General features: G+C 59.0%; 5 protein-coding genes and 1 long non-coding RNA gene across 6 annotated transcripts; 5 read left to right on the top strand and 1 right to left on the bottom strand.

The window, feature by feature from the left end:
• The first annotated feature begins 6,255 nt into the window (after positions 1-6,255).
• LOC123588780 (hemoglobin subunit zeta-like) lies at positions 6,256-7,778 on the top strand. Its single transcript, XM_045460002.1, has 3 exons — positions 6,256-6,406; positions 7,192-7,396; positions 7,558-7,778. Exons 1-3 carry the CDS (start codon positions 6,312-6,314, stop codon positions 7,684-7,686), a joined length of 429 nt encoding a protein of 142 aa, XP_045315958.1. The 5' UTR covers positions 6,256-6,311; the 3' UTR covers positions 7,687-7,778.
• Positions 7,779-8,445: 667 nt separating this feature from the next.
• Positions 8,446-9,248, top strand: HBM (hemoglobin subunit mu). Its single transcript, XM_045460004.1, has 3 exons — positions 8,446-8,581; positions 8,742-8,946; positions 9,055-9,248. Exons 1-3 carry the CDS (start codon positions 8,490-8,492, stop codon positions 9,181-9,183), a joined length of 426 nt encoding a protein of 141 aa, XP_045315960.1. The 5' UTR covers positions 8,446-8,489; the 3' UTR covers positions 9,184-9,248.
• Positions 9,249-10,849: 1,601 nt separating this feature from the next.
• Positions 10,850-11,675, top strand: LOC123588779 (hemoglobin subunit alpha). The gene is made up of 3 exons (XM_045460001.1): positions 10,850-10,989; positions 11,107-11,311; positions 11,453-11,675. Exons 1-3 carry the CDS (start codon positions 10,895-10,897, stop codon positions 11,579-11,581), a joined length of 429 nt encoding a protein of 142 aa, XP_045315957.1. The 5' UTR covers positions 10,850-10,894; the 3' UTR covers positions 11,582-11,675.
• On the bottom strand, positions 11,553-13,732 carry LOC123588783. Its single transcript, XR_006708005.1, has 3 exons — positions 13,685-13,732; positions 12,769-12,775; positions 11,553-11,677 (listed from the first exon to the last, which is right to left on the bottom strand). It is a non-coding gene; the product is annotated as an uncharacterized LOC123588783 (long non-coding RNA).
• Positions 13,733-15,321: 1,589 nt separating this feature from the next.
• On the top strand, positions 15,322-16,147 carry LOC123588776 (hemoglobin subunit alpha). The gene is made up of 3 exons (XM_045459999.1): positions 15,322-15,461; positions 15,579-15,783; positions 15,925-16,147. The coding sequence occupies exons 1-3, from the start codon at positions 15,367-15,369 to the stop codon at positions 16,051-16,053; spliced, it is 429 nt and encodes a 142-aa protein (XP_045315955.1). The 5' UTR covers positions 15,322-15,366; the 3' UTR covers positions 16,054-16,147.
• Positions 16,148-18,002: 1,855 nt separating this feature from the next.
• Positions 18,003-18,817, top strand: LOC123588777 (hemoglobin subunit theta-1-like). Its single transcript, XM_045460000.1, has 3 exons — positions 18,003-18,159; positions 18,314-18,518; positions 18,609-18,817. Exons 1-3 carry the CDS (start codon positions 18,065-18,067, stop codon positions 18,735-18,737), a joined length of 429 nt encoding a protein of 142 aa, XP_045315956.1. The 5' UTR covers positions 18,003-18,064; the 3' UTR covers positions 18,738-18,817.
• Positions 18,818-18,964: the final 147 nt, after the last annotated feature.

Here is an 18,964-nt window from a genome sequence, read left to right as displayed (position 1 = left end):
GTGGTTATTTATGCAGGAAAACCTTAGTCTAGGAGATGCGTGCTGAAGTGTAGACACAGAGCTTCAGGAGGACTGCCACACAATTCCATATTTTTGGAAGAAACGTTGGGCACACCCAGATATGTTCCTACATGCGCTGATAATGCAAACATGGCAAATGTTCACAGCTGTGGGACCCCAGTGGTGACAGTGAAGGGGACCATCGTTCCACACTGGGACACACTGGGATATAAAGGAGACCTAAAGGGGCGCCTGGGTGGCTCAGTCGGTTGAGCATCTGACGTCGGCTCAGGTCATGATCTCGCAGTTTGTGAGTTCGAGCCCCGAGTCGGGCTCTGTTCTGACAGCTCGGAGCCTGGAGCCTGCTTCAGATTCTGTCTCTCTCCTCTCTCTCTCTCTCTCTCTCTCTCTCTCTCTCTCTCTCTCTCTCCCTCTCTCTGCCCCTCCCCCGCTCACACTCTGTCTTGCTCTCCTTCAAGAATAAACATTAAAAAAAAAAATTTTAAGGGGACCTAAGGGATACTGTAAGATCTGACCTCAATACTGCTCCTGTCACCCTCACTCCGCCCAGCCACTGGCCTCCCGGTTTCTCTTGAACAATGGAGGCACAGCCCCCTCTCGGGGCCTTTGGGCTGGCCAACCCCCTCTATGTGCTGCGCACTCTTCCCCTGAATGCCGCATGAATTACTCTCTGAACTACTCAATACTTGCTTACGTTTGCCACCTCAGTGACGTCTCCCCGGGCCACCTCATCCAAAACTGAAACCCCTCTCAACACGACCCACCATGCTTTGCTGTCATTTTCTTTCTACGGTCAATGCCATCCAGCCAAAGAGACCCCTGGGAACACTCCTGTAGTCAGAGTTGGCTTTGTCAACTCATTGCCACGGAGGAGGCCGCCCACCACAGGGAACTGTGGTTCTGTGGGGCCGGCATTTAGCAACTCGGGCTCGAGGAAGCAGGACTTTGCCCTGGGTTGGATGCTGCCGAGAGGTGGGAGTAGCCCTAGGATCTAGTATCTTAATAATTCCTCTCTAGAAGGTGAGAAGAGCAAAAGGAGGCTGGAGCCACCGTTGCCAAAGCAGCAGTCGCCCTCAGCAGCCAGGATGGGGGTGTCGGGCACTCCCGTGGCTTCTCCGTGTTCACACGGGGTTCCTCTTTGTCTCAAGCTCACGGTCCAAGGAGGAACGCGGGCTTTGCAGCAACAGCGCAGGTACCGGGGGCTGCTTTACTGTTTCTCACTGCTGTGCTCACCTCCTGCGCTCACTCTGTCTTGCAGACCTTCTACACCAGAACGTCAGTTCCAGAGAGGAGGCGTTCCTGGGTGTCCCCTGCTGTGTCTCCAGCAGTTAAAGCTGGCCCGGCCTGGGATAGGTGGTCACACGTAATCCACGAAGAGTGCACGGAGCTTCCGGGGGGTTTCAGGAGCCTGCCTGAGGTTGCTCCTGCTGCTTGCCTGACATTAGGGTCTAGGGTTCTCGGTGCCGGAGAGACTCTGCTCTGGAGGAGGAGCCCGAGTTGGGACCCCCTTCTCCAGCGAGGACTCTGACTCAGAAGGACTCCTGCCCAGGAGCGTGGGTGTGGGACACGAGGTGTGGTCTCGCGCGCCTGTCTGCCAGGAGCCGGGTCTTTGGCATCAGCCTCGGAGGTGCCCAGGGAGAGACGTGAATCCGAGGAGTCTCCTGAGGCCCTCACCCCGCCTCCAGTGGGCTTGGTGACTGTGGCCAACCTCTCCCCCACTCTGGGCCTCGGCCACCCCAAGGCCCCAGATGACACCAGGGATCCTTCACATTCCAAAAAACCAGTGCCCATCTGTTCTGGTGGATCCGAAGCCTCGAGTGTGTTGTCAGCTCCATGAAGACAGGAAGCCAGCCTCCCCGTCCACCATCAGGCAGGTAGTGGCCGAGCGTTTCTGCTGCTCCCAGCCCTGGGCTCTGCATCCGGGAGGCAGGGCCACCAGCTCAGAGGGTTGAGGACCGTTAATGCACTCAAGGACTTTTGGGGAGCTTGCTCTGGGAAGTCCTGGTTGTTTAAGAAGCTTGGAGTAGACCAGGAAACAAAACTAAAACAAAAATTCTCTGCCTTCCTGATCTCATAGTCCACTGAAAAATAAATAAAAACTTTCTTTCTGAGGGGGAGAAAAGTAGAGCCCGCAAGATAGTGCACAGGCAGGGGTGGGGAGTTGCAATTTGAAACGGGGTGGTCAATTTCGGCCTATTAGTACGGTGACACTTAAGGGAGTGACCAAGTTGGGGAAGGGCCTTCCGGGGAGAGGCCCCAGGCAGGACCGAGGAGGACAGAAAGTGGGGAGCAGGGCTGGGATGGCAGGGAGCGGGACGGGGGCAGGAGACTTCGGCTCGCTCGCAGAGGCTCAGAGACCACAGCAGTTTTGAGGGATGAGAGACGAACGTCCAAGAGGACTGCGGTTTCCGGCCCGAGCCTTGGGAAGAGAGCATGGTGCCGCTCGTCACCAGGCCCCGGGGAAGGGCAGGAGCAGGGAGGAAGAGGCTTTGAGGGAAGATCAGGGCCTCATGTGAGATGCACAGGTGAGGCCGCGAAATACTCCCTGGGTACAAGTCTGAGCTCAGAAAGGACATGTGCACAGATGCCAGCAGGAGTCCCAGGTCACAGATGGAAGTTAAGGCCATGAGGTGGACGGAGGGCTGGCAGAGAGGGGGACAGGATGGGGGCTGCAGCACAAGTTTGAGGGCTGAGGACACAAGCCTATCCACAAGAAGAAAGGAAGGGTAGAAAATGTGGGGGGGGGGGCAAAGTGTACTCCCAGCTGCACTAACCACTCGGGTAAAGACTGGGAGGTGTGTCTGGGACGGGCCTGGGCATCCGAGGCCCCAGCCCGCAGGAGGAGGGGATGCTGTGGATGCCCTGGGGACTAGGGAAGAGTCTCTGTGCTCTGCCCTCAGGCCCTCCCTGGCTTCTCCCCTGCTCCTCTCAGCAATGCTCTCTTGGGTCAAGGGCCGGTCTCATCTGCAGTCCCTGCCTCTGCCTGAGCCTCTGGGGATTCGAGGTTGGAAGGAGGTCAGGGCTGGAAGCCTAAGACTAGTTTGTTTTTTTTTTTTTCAACGTTTATTTATTTTTTTGGGGGGGGACAGAGAGAGACAGAGCATGAACGGGGGAGGGGCAGAGAGAGAGAGGGAGACACAGAATCGGAAACAGGCTCCGGGCTCTGAGCCATCTGCCCAGAGCCCGACGCGGGGCTCGAACTCACGGACCGCGAGATCGCGACCTGGCTGAAGTCGGACGCCCAACCGACTGCGCCACCCAGGCGCCCCGCCTAAGACCAGATTTGAATCAAGGCTGATTCCGTCCCAGGCCTGGAGCACTGAGAGTTCCTCCAATCCTCTCCCCACCCTCCATTTGGCTGGAGACCCTCTCCTGGGAGGAGTTTCCAAGGTAAGGGGCTGGCAGTCTCCTGTGGGTCCCTTCCTCACCCCAGATTTGGGCCCGAATACCGTCCCCACCTTCTGTCAAGACGTGGACAGGGAAATCATTTCTGCTGAACTTCAGACTTGCTTAGTGACAGTGAGAGCACCCAGCCAGCAAGGGCACCCCCAGGGAGCCTCAAATGGCGACTTTTGGAATCCTAGGTCAAGGCTTCCCAGGTGACTGGTTCAAATTCACCCAGAGCTGTGACAGGTACACCCCTGCTGAGTTGTAGGACGTAAAGATGCAATTTCGAGGGAGTTCGGCTAAGCAAGGAAAACAACCCTCAAACGTTAGTGTCAAGATACTAGTGATGTCCATCCACCTCCGTAGTCTGTAGACTCCTGCAAAAGGTCTCGAGAACCACGTATTGTTTTACGAACAGGAAGGGTGGCTTTTAGGATCCCTTCGAGGACAGATGCTAACTGCCCCCCTCTAGAGCTGGAGGGGAGGACCCTGGCAGCCCTGGATTGGGAACAGGGAGAACCTCCCCCCACGTGAGTTCTCACAGGCTGGGTTATTACACGCACGTGCACACACACTAGGAATCTCTATGCCCAGTGTGGGGTCTAAACTCAGGACCCAAGACGAGGCATTGCATGCTCTCAGCTGAGCCGCCGGGAGCCCTTTATATGCATGTTCGTAACTTATCGCAGAGTCCTAGGAAAATAATTAAAGGGTTATCTCTGAAGACAAGCAGGTGAGAAGAGAACCTTTTTTTGGAGAGAGAAAGAGGGAGAGAGAGAGATAAGCGGGGGAGGAGCAGAGAGAGACGGAGGGAGAATCCCAAAAAGGCTCTGCACTGACAGCACAGAGCCGCACTTGGGGCTCAAGTTCACAGACCATTAGACCATGACCTGAGCCGAAATCAGGAGTCAGGCACTCCACCGACTGAGCCACCCAAGCGCCTCTTATGATTTTTAAGTGATCTCTACATCCAATGTGGCACTTGAACTCGCAACCCCGAGATCAAGAGTCTCACACTCTAGCAACTGAGCCAGCCAAGTGCCCCAAGTTTAATTTTTCAATTAACTCTTTAAAGGGGCACCTGGGTGTGGAGCCTGCTTAAGATTCTCTCTCCTGGGGCACCTGGGCGGCTCAGTCAGTTGAGTGTCCGACTTTGGCTCAAGTTATGGTCTCATGGTTCATGAGTTCGAGCCCCACATCGGGCTCTGTGTGAATAGCTCGGAGCCTGGAGCCTTCTTCTGATTCTGTCTCCCTCTCTCTCTGCCCCTCTCCAGCTTGTGCTCTCTCTCTCTCTCTCTCTCTCTCAAAATTAAATAAAACGTTTTTTAAAAGTTAAATTATAACTTGATTTTAAAAGTTTAACATAATAAACATTTCCTCATAAGCACACCTTTTTTTGAAATACAGGAATTTTTATTTTTTTCAACGTTTTTTTTTTTTGTTTTTTGTTTTTTTTTTTTAATTTTTGGGACAGAGAGAGACAGAGCATGAACGGGGGAGGGGCAGAGAGAGAGGGAGACACAGAATCGGAAACAGGCTCCAGGCTCCGAGCCATCAGCCCAGAGCCCGACGCGGGGCTCGAACTCACGGACCGCGAGATCGTGACCTGGCTGAAGTCAGGTGCTTAACCGCCTGCGCCACCCAGGCGCCCCTGAAATACAGGAATTTTTAATAGGAAGGGGAAAAAAGCAGGACATACCATCTGATCATGTTTTTTAAATACAAGAAAGGGCTGGACACAATCGCACCAAACTGGTAAATCTCTTCCCCTGTGGGACGAGGGTTAGGGTTTTTCTCTTTTGTTTGCTTGTGCCCATGTTCTCACTGGGCTCCCACGCTGAGTACATGTCACTAAAACCATTATGTGCTGTGAGGTGGCAGCTGAGCTGAGCCATCCTGGACCTTGCCATCTTTGGATGAGCAAGGAGTTTCGCAGGGGGTGGGGGGAGGGCGCGCTGAGCTTCCTCAGTGGCTCTTCCTGTCACACTTTCCCTCACAGGGGCTTGAATGGTGCACTGTGGGCGTCAGCCGAAGTGGGACGATTAACCGACTGAGCCGCCCAGACGCCCCTAGCTATAATTGAACTCAAAATACATGCACCCTTTGCAAGAACACATACTAACTAAAGGCACATATGAAGTACATTAAAATGGTTGCCTTATGGTAGAGAGGGGAAATGGAATAAGGTAAGAGGCAAAGAGATGTAAATAGTACAGGCTGTGATGGGAATGTGACAGGTAGGATTGTAGGCTCGGGTGACCCCAGACTCTGTGTGAAGAGTCTAGCCTCCTCCCAGCCTGGGTGCCCAGCTTGGAGAATCCCCCCCAGTCAAGCTGCTGAGGGACTTGGCCTGTGGGGGAGAAGAACCTTATCCAGGTGAGGAAGGTGCTATACGCAGAGGCAAGAGCATCTGAAGCCAAGACTGTCACTCACACCCTGTGACACCTGGCCTCAGTTTCCCTCTGTGGACCTCCATTCACTCATCTGTAAGGTGATGCTACAGAAGCTTAAATAAAAGAAGGAGGAGAGAGTGCTTCTGTGAAAGCCTGCTACCTTCTAGATCATCCTAATATCACAAGGACAGGGAACTCAGCGACCATGATTATAGAGGTCAGTCACTGGACTGGGCCCCTACCTCCCTGGAGCCTGGACTCAGGCTGTGGCCCAGTGCGGGGAGGGGGGGAATGTTAGCCCTTCTTCACCCCACCAGTCCCACCAGGGACTGGTGACCACCCATCCTCACTGGGCCTGATAAGAGACCCCACCCCCACAGCCCGCTCCCCTCTCCAGACCAATGGCCACAGCCTGGCCCCCACCCCGGCTCTGTGTATATAAAGGGATCCCGGGGGCTGAGCACACCGAGGCCAGTCCTGGGCACACCCGGCTCCAGCCCGGCCACCGCCATGTCTCTGACCAAGGCTGAGAAGACCATCATCCTGTCCATGTGGGGCAAGATCTCCACTCAGGCGGATGCCATTGGCACCCAGGCCCTGGAGAGGTGAGTGCCAGATGGGCTGGGGTGGAGCCCCGTGGGTGACAGCGTGGGGTTGGTGAGGACAGGGGCCAGTGAGGAGAGGGCTCTCTGCGCAAAGCGTCCCTAAGGAGGGGTCAGCGAGGTGGGGGTTCTCTGAGAAAGGGGTCAGCGAGGTGGGCAGATGAATTGCACAGACTTCTGATTGACCCTATGCTCACTGAGTCCTGAACAAGCACAGGCCCAGCATCTCACCAGAGGGGTGTGGATGTGTTTCCCCCAACACCTGACATGCCTAAGGAGGCAGTCAAGCATCTACGAGCACCAGGGTCTCTCGTCCTGGGGCAAGGGGGTCCCGGGCGGTTTCCCTACGAGCTCTCCCTCGCAATGTGCCTGCAGGTGGCATGATTTCTGGCAGCCGGTAGGTACAGCAGGAGCCCGGTCAGGGGTCGGGAAGGAGGTTTCGTGGCCGGAGGAGAGGTGAAAACGGGCTGGAGGCCTACGGTGGGTGTGCAGGGCCAGCTGGGAGCAAGGAGCCCCTGGAAGAGGGCTGAGGTGGGGAGCAGGGGCGAGCCTGGGTGCTGGGGGGGTGCGGAGGCGGAAGGCCTCGGGACCATGGGGTGCGGCTTGGGGGAGGGGCAGCAGTCGGAGCACAGCACACCTCAGGAGGTGGTGCGCCTGCTGAGCCGGAAGGCCCCAGGGCGGTGGTGAGGTCGCACTTGGGTCCCCAAGCTCGGAGAAGGACGCAGGGGTCGTAGAGAGGCGGACGGGGGCCCACGTTCCTCCGATGCTCAGGTCCCGCCCTCCCGCAGGCTCTTCGCCAGCTACCCCCAGACCAAGACCTACTTCCCGCACTTCGACCTGCGCCCGGGCTCCGCGCACCTGCGCACGCACGGCGCCAAGGTGGCGGCCGCCCTGGGCGACGCGGTCAGGAGCATCGACAACATCGCGGGCGCCCTGTCCAAGCTGAGCGAGATGCACGCCTACGTTCTGCGCGTGGACCCGGTCAACTTCAAGGTGCGCGCGGGGGCCGGGGTCCCGGCGGGGACGAGGCGGGGGGGGGGGGGGGCGGGGGGGCGGGGCGGGGCGGGGTCTCGGCCGCCGAAGGTGCTCCGCCCACCCCAGAGCACCCGCAGAGCACCCCGGCCTGGCGCTGAGCCGCCCTCCGGGCCCCCCAGCTCCTGTCCCACTGTCTGCTGGTCACGGTGGCCTCGCACTTCCCCGCTGACTTCACGGCCGACGCCCATACCGCCTGGGACAAGTTCCTGTCCATCGTGTCCTGCGTCCTGACCGAGAAGTACCGCTGAGCGCCGCCGCCAGGCCGGGGGCCGGCTGCGACCCCGCCCCTGCCTCTGCAACTTCCCTCAATTTTGCCCCCAATAAATGGATGCGGATGGAATGGGTCCTGCGTTCTCAGTATTGGCCGAAGGAGGGGAGAAAGTGAGGCATAGAAAGCGTAAGCCACAGGAAGGCGGTGGACCCCAGCGTCACCACCGGCCTGGAGGCCACCCCGAGGGCGCTGTGGCTCGATCCCTGCGCCTGCGGACCCCAGAATCGGGAGAGAGCAGATCGGCCCCAGGCTGGTTCTCCAGAGTCCGAGGTGCGTTTGCTCCTGTCCTGCTTCCCAAATCGCCCAAAGATCGTCGCCCTCCTCAGCGTGTCGCGTGCGTGTGGGGTGCGTGTCGGCACTCAGGGGGCTTTTCCTCAAAGCCTGACACTATAGGTCCCGCACTGCGGGGACCCACGATACGCTTCCCGTGCCCCTAGCGGAAAAGAAGCGTCCCTGCCCGGCGCTCTTTCTCCCAATCCCTCCACGGGCTCCCTCCTGCAGAGGCTCTGACGCTGCCCGCAGGGGAGGCTCTCCCGATTTCGCGCAAGTCTGCAGCAAAAGCACGCACACACAGCGGCGTGAGTCGGTGCCGGTAACCCCCGGCCCCGCCCGCCCCAGGCCGTGGCCTCTGCAGCGATCGGGACCTGGGCTGGAGGCATTTCCCCGAGCTGGCCGAGGGTCCCGCAGATAAGGGCGGGTGGGGCGCCTGGAAGGCGTGGGGGCTGCTATAAGGAGGCGGGAGCGGCGGGTGGGGCCGCGAGCGCACGCCCGGCCGGCGCCATGCTCAGCACCCAAGAGCGCGCCCACGTAGCGCAGGTCTGGGACCTGATCGCCGGCCACGAGGCGGCCTTCGGGGCGGAGCTGTTGCTCAGGTGGGTTGAGGCGGGGTTTCCAGGGTCACAGGGAGGCGGACGCAGGGGCTGGGGGCCCGAGTCAGAGGGGCGGGCCAGGCTGGGGTTCCGGGTGTCTGGGAGGTGCCGGCGCCGGAAGGACCCCCCGCGGCCACCCTCACTCACCGACCTGCTCCGCCAGGCTCTTCACGGTCTATCCCAGCACCAAGATCTACTTCAAGCACCTGGGCGTCTGCCCCGACGAGGCTCAGCTGCTGACCCACGGACAACGCGTGCTCCAGGCGGTGGGCGTGGCCGTGCAACACATCGACCACCTGCGCGCCGCCCTGAGCCCGCTCGCCGACCTGCACGCGCAAGTGCTACGCGTGGACCCCGCCAACTTCCCTGTGAGCCCGCCCCCGCCGCGGTAGAGTTGGCGCCGGCAGCCGGGGTTGGGGTTAAAGGAGAAAGTGGCTGCAGCGGACCCCCCCTCTCATCCGCCCCTCCTCCCACAGCTGCTGATCCAGTGTTTCCATGTGGTGCTGGCCTCCCACCTGCAGGGCGAGTTCACCGTGCAGATGCAGGCGGCGTGGGACAAGTTCTTGACCGAAGTAGCCATGGTGCTGACTGAGAAGTACCGATGAGTCCCTTGCCCCACCGGCTTAGGTCTGTGCGTGTCAATAAACAGGCCTCAAATGGCCGGACCCTGCACGTGTGTGTTCTTTGGGGAGCAGGTGGGCCGAGAAGCTGGGCAGAAGCTCTGGGTCCCACGCGCAGACTCCTGGAATCTTAGGGCGCCATCACGAACCCTCGCAGACCAAGAATCAGGGGCCCGGGAGCCGGTCCTTGGATCTCTCCAAACCCTGAAATGAGGGCGGTTGCTGGGCTGAGGGTGCTGGATCTTGGGCAGGGTGTGGACCCCTAAAGGCTTGAACAGAACAATTGCCCTCCTCTGCCGAGGAAATGGGAGGGGCAAAGTGGGTACCAGGATGACAGGGGTCTTTGGGAGCAGTTCTCACCCAGCTCCAAAGCACGTCTGCACTCACCCACTCCCGTACTCACTCCTTCATTCTTCCTCCAACCCTCCCACTGGGAGCTGGGAGCCAGAATTCAGAATTCGCAGCTCTTTTGCAGACAAACATGGGCACCAGGCCCAAGGGTCAGGTTTCTGGCCTGAGGTCAAACAGACTTAGGGGCCAGGCCTCCTCTGACCCCCGGCGCCTTCTCCCCTCCCCGCGACTCTCAATCTGCAGCAAACCTTGCCCTGGCCAAGTTGGGTCCTTTCTCTGAAGTTCGTGGGGTGGGAGACTGGGGTGGGATGTCCCGATGGCCACGACCAGGCACACACAGCAGGGTTCCGAGCCGGTTCACAGGATAAGCTCTGTGACACTGGACATGTCCCTGGGCCGTAGGAGCCTAACGCATCAATGTAAAAGCAAACAAAGAGCAGACGACCAACAAAAAGCCCTACCTCGCTGGGTCTCTTGAAATAATTTAAAAGATCATGAGGCAGGCTCAGTGCCTGGCAGGCACTTGGCCATCCAGGCCCACCTATGCCTTTCAGTATCTGCAAATCTCCCAGCCAAGCCGTTCCTCGCCTGCTCTCCCCACCCCCGCCCGCCAGGGTCAATCTCTCCCCTTCAGCAGCAACAGGGCAGGAATCTTAGCTGTCTGCTCAGAACCTTGGTGGACCAGGGAATAAGGCCAGGGACCCTGGAAACTCTCCCAACTCGGAATGAGGAAGGTTCCCCAGATAGCAGTCTCGGCGGGTGCGGGGAGCACTGCCCGGAGCCCTGAGCCCCAGTGACAGTCCACACTCAAGCCTGAAGGGTGCTGGAGCCTAAGCCGAACTACCCACCCCCATCCAAGGTCTGTGCCTTCACCTGTTAACCCCGCGCTGCCTAGGAGCGCCGGCCCACCAGTGGCGGCAGGAGGGCTTGGAGGGTGTCAACCCTCATTATCTCCTTCACCTTCACCTTAACACGGACAATCTACAGCCCTTGGTCCTCGGGAAAGTCTGGTGCGAAAGCAGCTCGTTTTACTTTAGAAAATAGCCGTGCTCCCCTTCCCGACCGGCAAACAGCCCAGGTCGGGGCCGAACGTGGGTGCGCGACAGATGGGTGGGGAGCCTGTGTAGGCTTCCCAGAATCACGGGGGACGGATTGGAGAAGGCACCTCTGCCTGCGCGGAACCGGGAGAGGGAGGGCTGCCGCCGGCCCAGCGCACCTCCTGGCCCCGCGCCAGCCAATGAGCGCAGCCCGGGCAGGCGCGCCCCGCGCGCCCCGAGCATAAAGGCTCCGCGCCCTCGCGGCCCCGCACCTTCTGGTCCCGACACAGACTCAGAGAGAACCAACCATGGTGCTGTCTGCCGCCGACAAGAGCAACGTCAAGGCCTGCTGGGGTAAGATTGGGTCCCATGCTGGCGAATATGGCGCAGAGGCCCTGGAGAGGTGAGCACCCAACTTGCCCCTGTGGGCACCCGGCACCCGGGGCTCAGCGACCCCTCGCGGTCCTTGTCCTGTGCCGCCCCGCCTCACCGTGGCTCGCCCACCTCTTCCCCCCGGCAGGACCTTCTGCTCCTTCCCCACCACCAAGACCTACTTCCCCCACTTCGACCTGAGCCACGGCTCCGCCCAGGTCAAGGCCCACGGCCAGAAGGTGGCCGACGCGCTGACGCAGGCCGTGGCCCACATGGACGACCTGCCTAACGCCCTGTCGGCCCTGAGCGACCTGCACGCGTACAAGCTGCGCGTGGACCCCGTCAACTTCAAGGTGAGCACCGGGCTGGGGGACATCTGGGGTGGAGGGCTCGCCGGACCCTGCTGGCAGGAGGGCAGAGTCCCTTGGGTTCCAGAAGGTGGAGTGCGGGCAGCCGCGTCCCCCGACGCCCCCTGACGTCCCCCCTCCCCGCAGTTCCTGAGCCACTGCCTGCTGGTGACCCTGGCCTGCCACCACCCCGCGGAATTCACCCCCGCCGTCCACGCCTCCCTGGACAAGTTCTTCAGCGCTGTGAGCACCGTGCTGACCTCCAAATACCGTTGAGTGAAGCCGGGGCGATCGTCCTGAGGGCCCGGGGCCTCTTGGGCTCCGGGCACCCGAACTTCCTGATCTTTGAATAAAGTCTGAGTGGGCTGCAGCCTCTGTCCGCCTCTGTCTTCTTTGTCGCTGGCCTTCGTGTCGTGTCGTGGAGGGGGGTGAGGTTGGGGGGGGGGAGCGGTGATTCTCCTCCACTGGTACCAGGGACCTCTCTGACTTCGGAGGGAGAGGGCAGGGGAGTAAGGCTGATGCTTCCAGGAATGTGCTGAACCGTGTTCAGGCCTGGGAAGGGCCAGACTTCCAAGGGTCCCTCTCTGGGGTAAGAGGTAGGGGAGTCTTAAGATCGCCACCTTCTTTTGAAGTCTAACACCCATTAAACGGTCTAGATCAAAACAAACCACAAAAACACAGCACTCCTGGTGCAAATGCGGGTGCTGGACAGTTTCTTGGAGATTCCCACTTCCTTCCTATCAGAGGGAAGGTGGGCTGGAAAGGGGGTTGCAGCCCCTCCCACCCTTCCTGGGTCACAGTAACCCTCTGGGGGACGGCAGGGGTGGGGTAGAGTCGGGGAAGAAGAGTGGGGCAATGAGCTGGGGGAATGGTCAAGGTGCACTTGGGGAAGCCCTTTAGCAGAGCGCCTTGCTCCCTTGTCCTGCAGGTTGTGAGGCACACTAACAGCTCACTGTGCAGCCAGGCGTCCCCCAGCTCATTGCTCCCCCTATTCAGACGCCCAAGGCTCCCGGGGCCTCCCAGAAGTTCTGCCTCGGTGCTGTGAACAATATTTGGAAAGTCCCCTGGCGGCAGTGCTGAAGCCCTGGGCTCAACTTCGCACACCCCACCCGGGCTCTGCAACCATCTCAGGGACCCCACCAGGGCCTCCAGCCCAGTCTGAGCTCAGGGCAGCGCGCACTCCTGGGTTGTCTCAGGACAGTGACAGAGCCCCTTGCTCCCCACTCTGGACAGTGGGGGTTGCCTCTCCTTCTGCACTGCACACCTTTCCTTCGCCCCAGAGCCCAATTCACTTTTACTTAAATATAGAAAACACTGAAGAAGTAAACTAAGGGGGCACCTGGGTAGCTCAGTAGATTGAGCGTCGAACTCTTTATCTCAGCTCAGGTCTTGATCTCAGGGTCATGGTTGTGAGTTCAAGCCCCCTGTTGGGCTCTGTGCTGGCCATGGAGCCTACTATAAACAAATAAACTAAAATTCGCCCATGCTTTCCCACACAAGCCACGTGCACATGCACACCCACACACACCATTTTTGTGTCATTCAAAGTTGGGAAAGAGAGTCGCTGTGCCCTGTCCCACACCTCTGCAGAAGTAATACAGTTATCAGTTTGGGACTGAGCCCACTGGCTTCTATCCTGTGCTGAGGGGACACAGCTACATCTATGACCACATTCTTTTTGGTTACAAGTATCGTCATACCCTAGACATTTTTCTGCAACCTGCTTTTCTCGTGGAACTGTGTCTCCACTACATCTCTTCCAGCAGCGTCTCCAGCTCTTTCTCATGTCACAGATTTATTGGTCATTTCTCCATTTCTTTTTTTTAATGCCTATTTATTTATTTTGAGACAGAGAGTGAGAGAGAAAGAGTGTGTGTGTGTGTGTGTGTGTGTGTGTGTGTGTGTGGGTTTGGGGGTGTGTGTGGGTGGAGGAGGAGGAGAGAGAGGGGGAGACAGAGAATCCCAAGCAGGCTCCTTGCCATCAGAGCAAAGCCTGACATGGAGGTTAATCCCATGCAACGTGAGATCACGACCTGAGCTGAAATAAAGAGTTGGTGGCTCAACAAACTGAGCCATCCAGGCGCCCAGTCATTTCTACATTTCTGTTAATTTCCTGTTAATATCCTTTGTCCATTGTTCCCATTAGTCATTTGTTTCTCCCTTTTATATATATGTGGGAGCTCTGCCCGTGTTAAGAATGTAAGCCATTAGCTGAGATATGTTCCTCAGTCTTGCCTTAAAAGGACTCAGTGGCAGAGGAATTGGAACAAGATGAAGAAGGGGGGATTGTCCCTGGCCTGGGAGGTGGGTCTTGTATGCCTCTAAGCCCCCAGTGTCTTATACTTTTTTGGGGGCCAGGAGAGGGCCTCTGGCTCTGACAGAATCGGGAAAAGCATGGAGGTAGGAAGGGAAAGTGGACTGAGCTAGGGGGATGGTCCCGTGTGAACAAAATTAGAGGAACAGACACCAGGAGGTGGAGCAGAAGGGGGAATTGCTGAGACTTGTCCAGAGCTTCTTTCTTCCCAGTCCGTCTGACCATTACTTCCTCCTGGACACACAGGGAAGGTCTTGCGGGAGGGCCCTGGGAGAGGGATGGGGGCAGAGGGTGGTGCCCCCCACCCGTCCCCAAAGGGAAGTCTTCTTCGGAGGAAAGGACGTAGCAGTGGCCCCTCCCTCCCTTTTCCCCTCGCCAAGCTCTGATATTCCGCCTCATCGGGCCCATCACACCACCTACTAGCCCAAGGGACTTGTCACCAGCTGGAGTTCCTGCCCCTTCTTACCACCCCACCGGAAGCTTCTCCCCTGCCCCGTGCTGTGGGGTCTGACCAGCCTGATCACCCCCGCATCTCCCACCCCCGTTCTGCGGCCACCGAGGCCTTCTCTCCCCTTCCCCTCCACCAAGTGATGGGTAGCTCCCCCTGAACTCTACTCTGCCTATTACTGACTCCTCTTCCAGTCTTACTTCCTCAGGGAAGCCCACCATGATCCCCAGACTAACCCTGATATCCTTGAAAGCCTCATCCACTCCCTTCATGCTTCCTTGGGTCCTTTAACAAGGTTTTCCACTGTATGTGTACTTGTGTGATGATTTGGTCACTGCCCCTAACTAGGCTGGAAACTCAGGTCTTGTCCAGCCATTCGCTTTGTTACCAATTCAACTACTATTTGCCTCATGAGTCTTGTGTCAGGCACAGTTTACAGCACCGGATGTGTCATCGTGACCCAGGACAGCGGGGGAGAGAGACAGTCGTTCACGCAAGGTCTCAGATAGGAGAGGCCTGCCTCTGTGCGTCCCTGACCTGGGGTGCAGCAGCCGCCACCCTGGAGGAAGGAGCTTGAGCCTGGAACTCTCCTACCCAGCCCTGCAAACTCTGCCCCTTGGTATTTGCTCCTTCTGCGATCGGCACTCAGTGGCAGTCGATGGCTATTTGTGTAAAGAAAGGGGGTTGGGAGAACCAAGTCTGAGGGGAGCAGAAGGGCTATTGTTGGGAATTCTCCAGTACATGTGAGGAAGGACCCCTCGTGTACACATCTCTTTCCGCCCCGGGCTAGGAGAGGCCTTTCTTTCCACGACCAACCGCCCATTCTTTCACTGATTCCGCCCAAGTTAATACACGCCCGGGGAGTGCCAAGCCTAGATCAGGGTAGGTGGCACAAACTGACTACTCCCTTCCGATCGTCAGGAGAGCACAGCCTGGGGATAGGGGCGCTCGGGGACCCTGAAGGGTGTCACTGAGCTCACGTGGTGGAAGAACGGGCATCGAGCCACCTCAGCAAACCGACCCCCACTAGCTGGGTCTAGGATACCACTGCCATGGCCGTGAAGAGGCGGATGGGGGGAAGACACCCGAACCCTCTACAAAGCCGGGAGCAAAGCCCCCACCGCGCCAGGCTGGCGCTGGCCGCTCGCTGGCGCCCCCTGCCGTCCGGCCGAGTCGGCCCCGCGCCAGCCAATGAGCGCAGCCCGGGCAGGCGCGCCCCGCGCGCCCCGGGCATAAAGGCTCCGCGCCCTCGCGGCCCCGCACCTTCTGGTCCCGACACAGACTCAGAGAGAACCAACCATGGTGCTGTCTGCCGCCGACAAGAGCAACGTCAAGGCCTGCTGGGGTAAGATTGGGTCCCATGCTGGCGAATATGGCGCAGAGGCCCTGGAGAGGTGAGCACCCAACTTGCCCCTGTGGGCACCCGGCACCCGGGGCTCAGCGACCCCTCGCGGTCCTTGTCCTGCGCCGCCCCGCCTCACCGTGGCTCGCCCACCTCTTCCCCCCGGCAGGACCTTCTGCTCCTTCCCCACCACCAAGACCTACTTCCCCCACTTCGACCTGAGCCACGGCTCCGCCCAGGTCAAGGCCCACGGCCAGAAGGTGGCCGACGCGCTGACGCAGGCCGTGGCCCACATGGACGACCTGCCTAACGCCCTGTCGGCCCTGAGCGACCTGCACGCGTACAAGCTGCGCGTGGACCCCGTCAACTTCAAGGTGAGCACCGGGCTGGGGGACATCTGGGGTGGAGGGCTCGCCGGACCCTGCTGGCAGGAGGGCAGAGTCCCTTGGGTTCCAGAAGGTGGAGTGCGGGCAGCCGCGTCCCCCGACGCCCCCTGACGTCCCCCCTCCCCGCAGTTCCTGAGCCACTGCCTGCTGGTGACCCTGGCCTGCCACCACCCCGCGGAATTCACCCCCGCCGTCCACGCCTCCCTGGACAAGTTCTTCAGCGCTGTGAGCACCGTGCTGACCTCCAAATACCGTTGAGTGAAGCCGGGGCGATCGTCCTGAGGGCCCGGGGCCTCTTGGGCTCCGGGCACCCGAACTTCCTGATCTTTGAATAAAGTCTGAGTGGGCTGCAGCCTCTGTCCGCCTCTGTCTTCTTTGTCACTGGCCTTCGTGTCGTGTCGCGGAGGGGGGTGAGGTTGGGGGGGGGGAGCGGTGATTCTCCTCCACTGGTACCAGGGACCTCTCTGACTCCGCATGAGGTGACGGAAGGGGAGGGGAGTGGGGCCGGACCTGCTGCCAGTGCAGGATTTGCGGGCCACCCCCCACCCCTCTCTCTGGAATGAGTGCTATTTCCTGCGTTTCACTTCAGACCTTTCCATTGGAGCTCGGATTTGCTCAAATGATGAACTGATTTTCCATCTGTACTTTTTATGGCACACACTTGGGCTGAGAGCTGGTGGGCCTCCAGCCTGGACCTCTGAGCTCTCCGTGGCTCTTCCTGAAGTTGGGCGGTGGAGAAAACCAGAAGTTACGCTCCTCAGAGTCCCCCGCAGTGCCCCCACACCTGTCAAGCGCTTACGAAACACACATGCAATGCCGATGACATTGTGGCAGGCAAACAGTGCAATGGCAGTGGGCAGGCAATTTCCTGGAGGCATCTCTTTCACTGGTGTCACTTCCAGGACATTCACTCTGCAGATGATGATGGCCTGGGGCACCATGGATCCAGAGGCCTGGTTTTGGGCCCAGCTCAGCATTTACTTCAATGCCCAGAGGCTGGCACTCCTGAGGCCCACCGACTCCCCCTGGCAGGGCAGCAAAGAGAAAAGCCGGGGCCTGGGAGCCTGCACTCTCACACTCTTCCCCCCCTCACGGCAAGCCGCTAGTGCTTAGGGGTCTGGTCCTGGCAGCCATCCAGGCCTGAGCCCCCAACTAACAGCAGTGTCCTTTCTTCCCTGTCTAAGAGTCATCCTTGGAAAATGATATGGCAGGTCTCTGCCTCAGTTTGTGCTACTTTTAACAGAGCTGGTGGCACAGTGTGAGCTCCCAGTCAGAGGGAGTCTCCTTCTTTTGTTATTAGGGAAAAACGAGGGCCTGGGCTAAAGGTGGAAACAACCCAAATGTCCGTAAGGGGATGAATGGAGGAATCAAGTGTAGTCTATCCATAGAGTGGAATATTATTCAGCTATTAAGAGCTATGAAGCACTGACACAGGCTACAACGTGAGCGAAAACATGCTAAATGAAAGAAGGCAGACACAAAAGAATATATAGTGTGTGATTCCATATAGAGGAAATATCCAGAATAGGCAAATCCATAGAGACAGAGAGCAGACTGGTGGTCGCCAGGGACTGAGGGGAAGGGTTGTGGAGCAACTGCTAATGGGCACAAAGTTTCCATTTCGGATGATGAAGTTCAAGAACTAGATAGTTGTGGTTGCACAACATTGTGTGAATGTGGTTAAAGACACTGAATTGTACACTTTAAAATGGCTACTACGGTAAATTTTATGTTATATGAATTTTCCAAAAAAAAAAAAAAAAAATTTAATGCGTAGAGTGGTGCCTGGCAGGTATCATGACTGAGATACAGTGGAGGAACTTAATAAATGTTTACTGCCCGGAAAGGAACATATGCCATGAGCTTGACAGTTGTTATCTGCTTAATTCTCACAGCAACCTTGGGAAGAGGACATTTTTATGTTCCTTTTTTACAATCAGTGCGAAAATAGACTCAGAGAGATGTCATAATAGGCTGGGGAGGAAGGGAGGGAGAATAAAATTCGGTGTCCCCTGATGATAATAATAACAAATTCTTAGTTTCCATATAATAAACAGTACAAAAATGGGGCCGCGGGGTTCATGGCAATAGGGCAGGTCCCAGACTCTGGGACCCCTCAGCACCGGGGCCGGGACCCCTCAGGACTAGTCTACGAGCAGAAGCAGGGCGCGGCCGCGGCGTGGCGCCCCCTGGAGGCTGCGGGGACGCACCAATCGCGTCCGTGCTGCCATCCGGCGCGGAGCGCTCGCCGCTCAACGCCGGATCCGCGATGGTGCTGTCCGCCGCGGAGAGGGCGGCAGTGCGCGCGCTGTGGACGAAGCTGGGGAGCAACGTTGGGGTCTACGCGACCGAGGCCCTGGAGAGGTGCGGGCGAACAGGTCCCGGCGCCCCTCCGGCTCCCCGCCTTGGCGCCTGCCCCGCGGATGCCGTCCCCCGCCGCTCCTGGTGCCCTTCCTCCCCAAGCCTCCCCCCCCACCCTCGCCCTCGGATCGCACCTCACTAGCCATTCCTCCCGCAGGACCTTCCTGGCCTTCCCGACCACCAAGACCTACTTCCCCCACTTGGACCTGACCCCCGGCTCCGCCCAGGTCAAGGCCCACGGCCAGAAGGTGGCCGACGCGCTGACGCGGGCCGTGGCCCACCTGGACGACCTGCCTACCGCCCTGTGGGCTCTGAGCGACCTGCACGTGCGCCAGCTGCGTGTGGACCCCGTCAACTTCAAGGTGAGCACCGGGCCAGCGCTGGGTCAGCGGTCGCCGAGAAAGGGGGTGGAGAAGGACGGCCCCGGGCGGGACGACTGCCTCTCTCCGCAGCTCCTGGGCCACTGCCTGCTGGTGACCCTCGCCCGGCACTACCCTGGAGACTTCAGCCCGGCCATGCACGCCTCGCTGGAAAAGTTTCTGAGCCACGTGATCTCGGCGCTGGCCTCCAGCTACGGCTAAACTCGGAGAGGGGCGCCCGCTGCCCAGCCGCCCCTCCCGCGAGTTCCAGAGTTTGAGTAAAGTCCCCGCAAGAAAGCCTCGGCCTGCATGCGCGTGTTCTCTCTGGGGGCGTGCGCGGGTCTGCGGAGTGGGGGGGGGGGGGTCTCGGAGACGCCGGAGTCGCACCCCACCGTCGTTAGACCCGGGCGCGCCCCCGCCTGCCTGCTGGGAGCCCTGGGCGATCGAGG

The sequence above is a fragment of the Leopardus geoffroyi genome, chromosome E3 (assembly GCF_018350155.1).
Source record: "Leopardus geoffroyi isolate Oge1 chromosome E3, O.geoffroyi_Oge1_pat1.0, whole genome shotgun sequence".
NCBI classification, from domain to species: Eukaryota; Metazoa; Chordata; class Mammalia; order Carnivora; family Felidae; genus Leopardus; species Leopardus geoffroyi.
Note: the sequence above shows the minus strand (reverse complement) of the source record. Positions and strands in the feature narration are given on the sequence as shown.

Bases quoted from the DNA above. Each gene is read 5' to 3' on its own strand.
- LOC123588780 (XM_045460002.1), top strand. From the start codon at position 6,312: ATGTCTCTGACCAAGGCTGAGAAGACCATCATCCTGTCCATGTGGGGC. The intron at 6,407-7,191 runs GTGAGTGCCAGA...GCCCTCCCGCAG, and splicing joins GGCACCCAGGCCCTGGAGAG to GCTCTTCGCCAGCTACCCCC. The intron at 7,397-7,557 runs GTGCGCGCGGGG...CGGGCCCCCCAG, and splicing joins TGGACCCGGTCAACTTCAAG to CTCCTGTCCCACTGTCTGCT.
- HBM (XM_045460004.1), top strand. From the start codon at position 8,490: ATGCTCAGCACCCAAGAGCGCGCCCACGTAGCGCAGGTCTGGGACCTG. The intron at 8,582-8,741 runs GTGGGTTGAGGC...CTGCTCCGCCAG, and splicing joins GGGGCGGAGCTGTTGCTCAG to GCTCTTCACGGTCTATCCCA. The intron at 8,947-9,054 runs GTGAGCCCGCCC...CTCCTCCCACAG, and splicing joins TGGACCCCGCCAACTTCCCT to CTGCTGATCCAGTGTTTCCA.
- LOC123588779 (XM_045460001.1), top strand. From the start codon at position 10,895: ATGGTGCTGTCTGCCGCCGACAAGAGCAACGTCAAGGCCTGCTGGGGT. The intron at 10,990-11,106 runs GTGAGCACCCAA...TCCCCCCGGCAG, and splicing joins GGCGCAGAGGCCCTGGAGAG to GACCTTCTGCTCCTTCCCCA. The intron at 11,312-11,452 runs GTGAGCACCGGG...CCCTCCCCGCAG, and splicing joins TGGACCCCGTCAACTTCAAG to TTCCTGAGCCACTGCCTGCT.
- LOC123588776 (XM_045459999.1), top strand. From the start codon at position 15,367: ATGGTGCTGTCTGCCGCCGACAAGAGCAACGTCAAGGCCTGCTGGGGT. The intron at 15,462-15,578 runs GTGAGCACCCAA...TCCCCCCGGCAG, and splicing joins GGCGCAGAGGCCCTGGAGAG to GACCTTCTGCTCCTTCCCCA. The intron at 15,784-15,924 runs GTGAGCACCGGG...CCCTCCCCGCAG, and splicing joins TGGACCCCGTCAACTTCAAG to TTCCTGAGCCACTGCCTGCT.
- LOC123588777 (XM_045460000.1), top strand. From the start codon at position 18,065: ATGGTGCTGTCCGCCGCGGAGAGGGCGGCAGTGCGCGCGCTGTGGACG. The intron at 18,160-18,313 runs GTGCGGGCGAAC...TTCCTCCCGCAG, and splicing joins GCGACCGAGGCCCTGGAGAG to GACCTTCCTGGCCTTCCCGA. The intron at 18,519-18,608 runs GTGAGCACCGGG...CTCTCTCCGCAG, and splicing joins TGGACCCCGTCAACTTCAAG to CTCCTGGGCCACTGCCTGCT.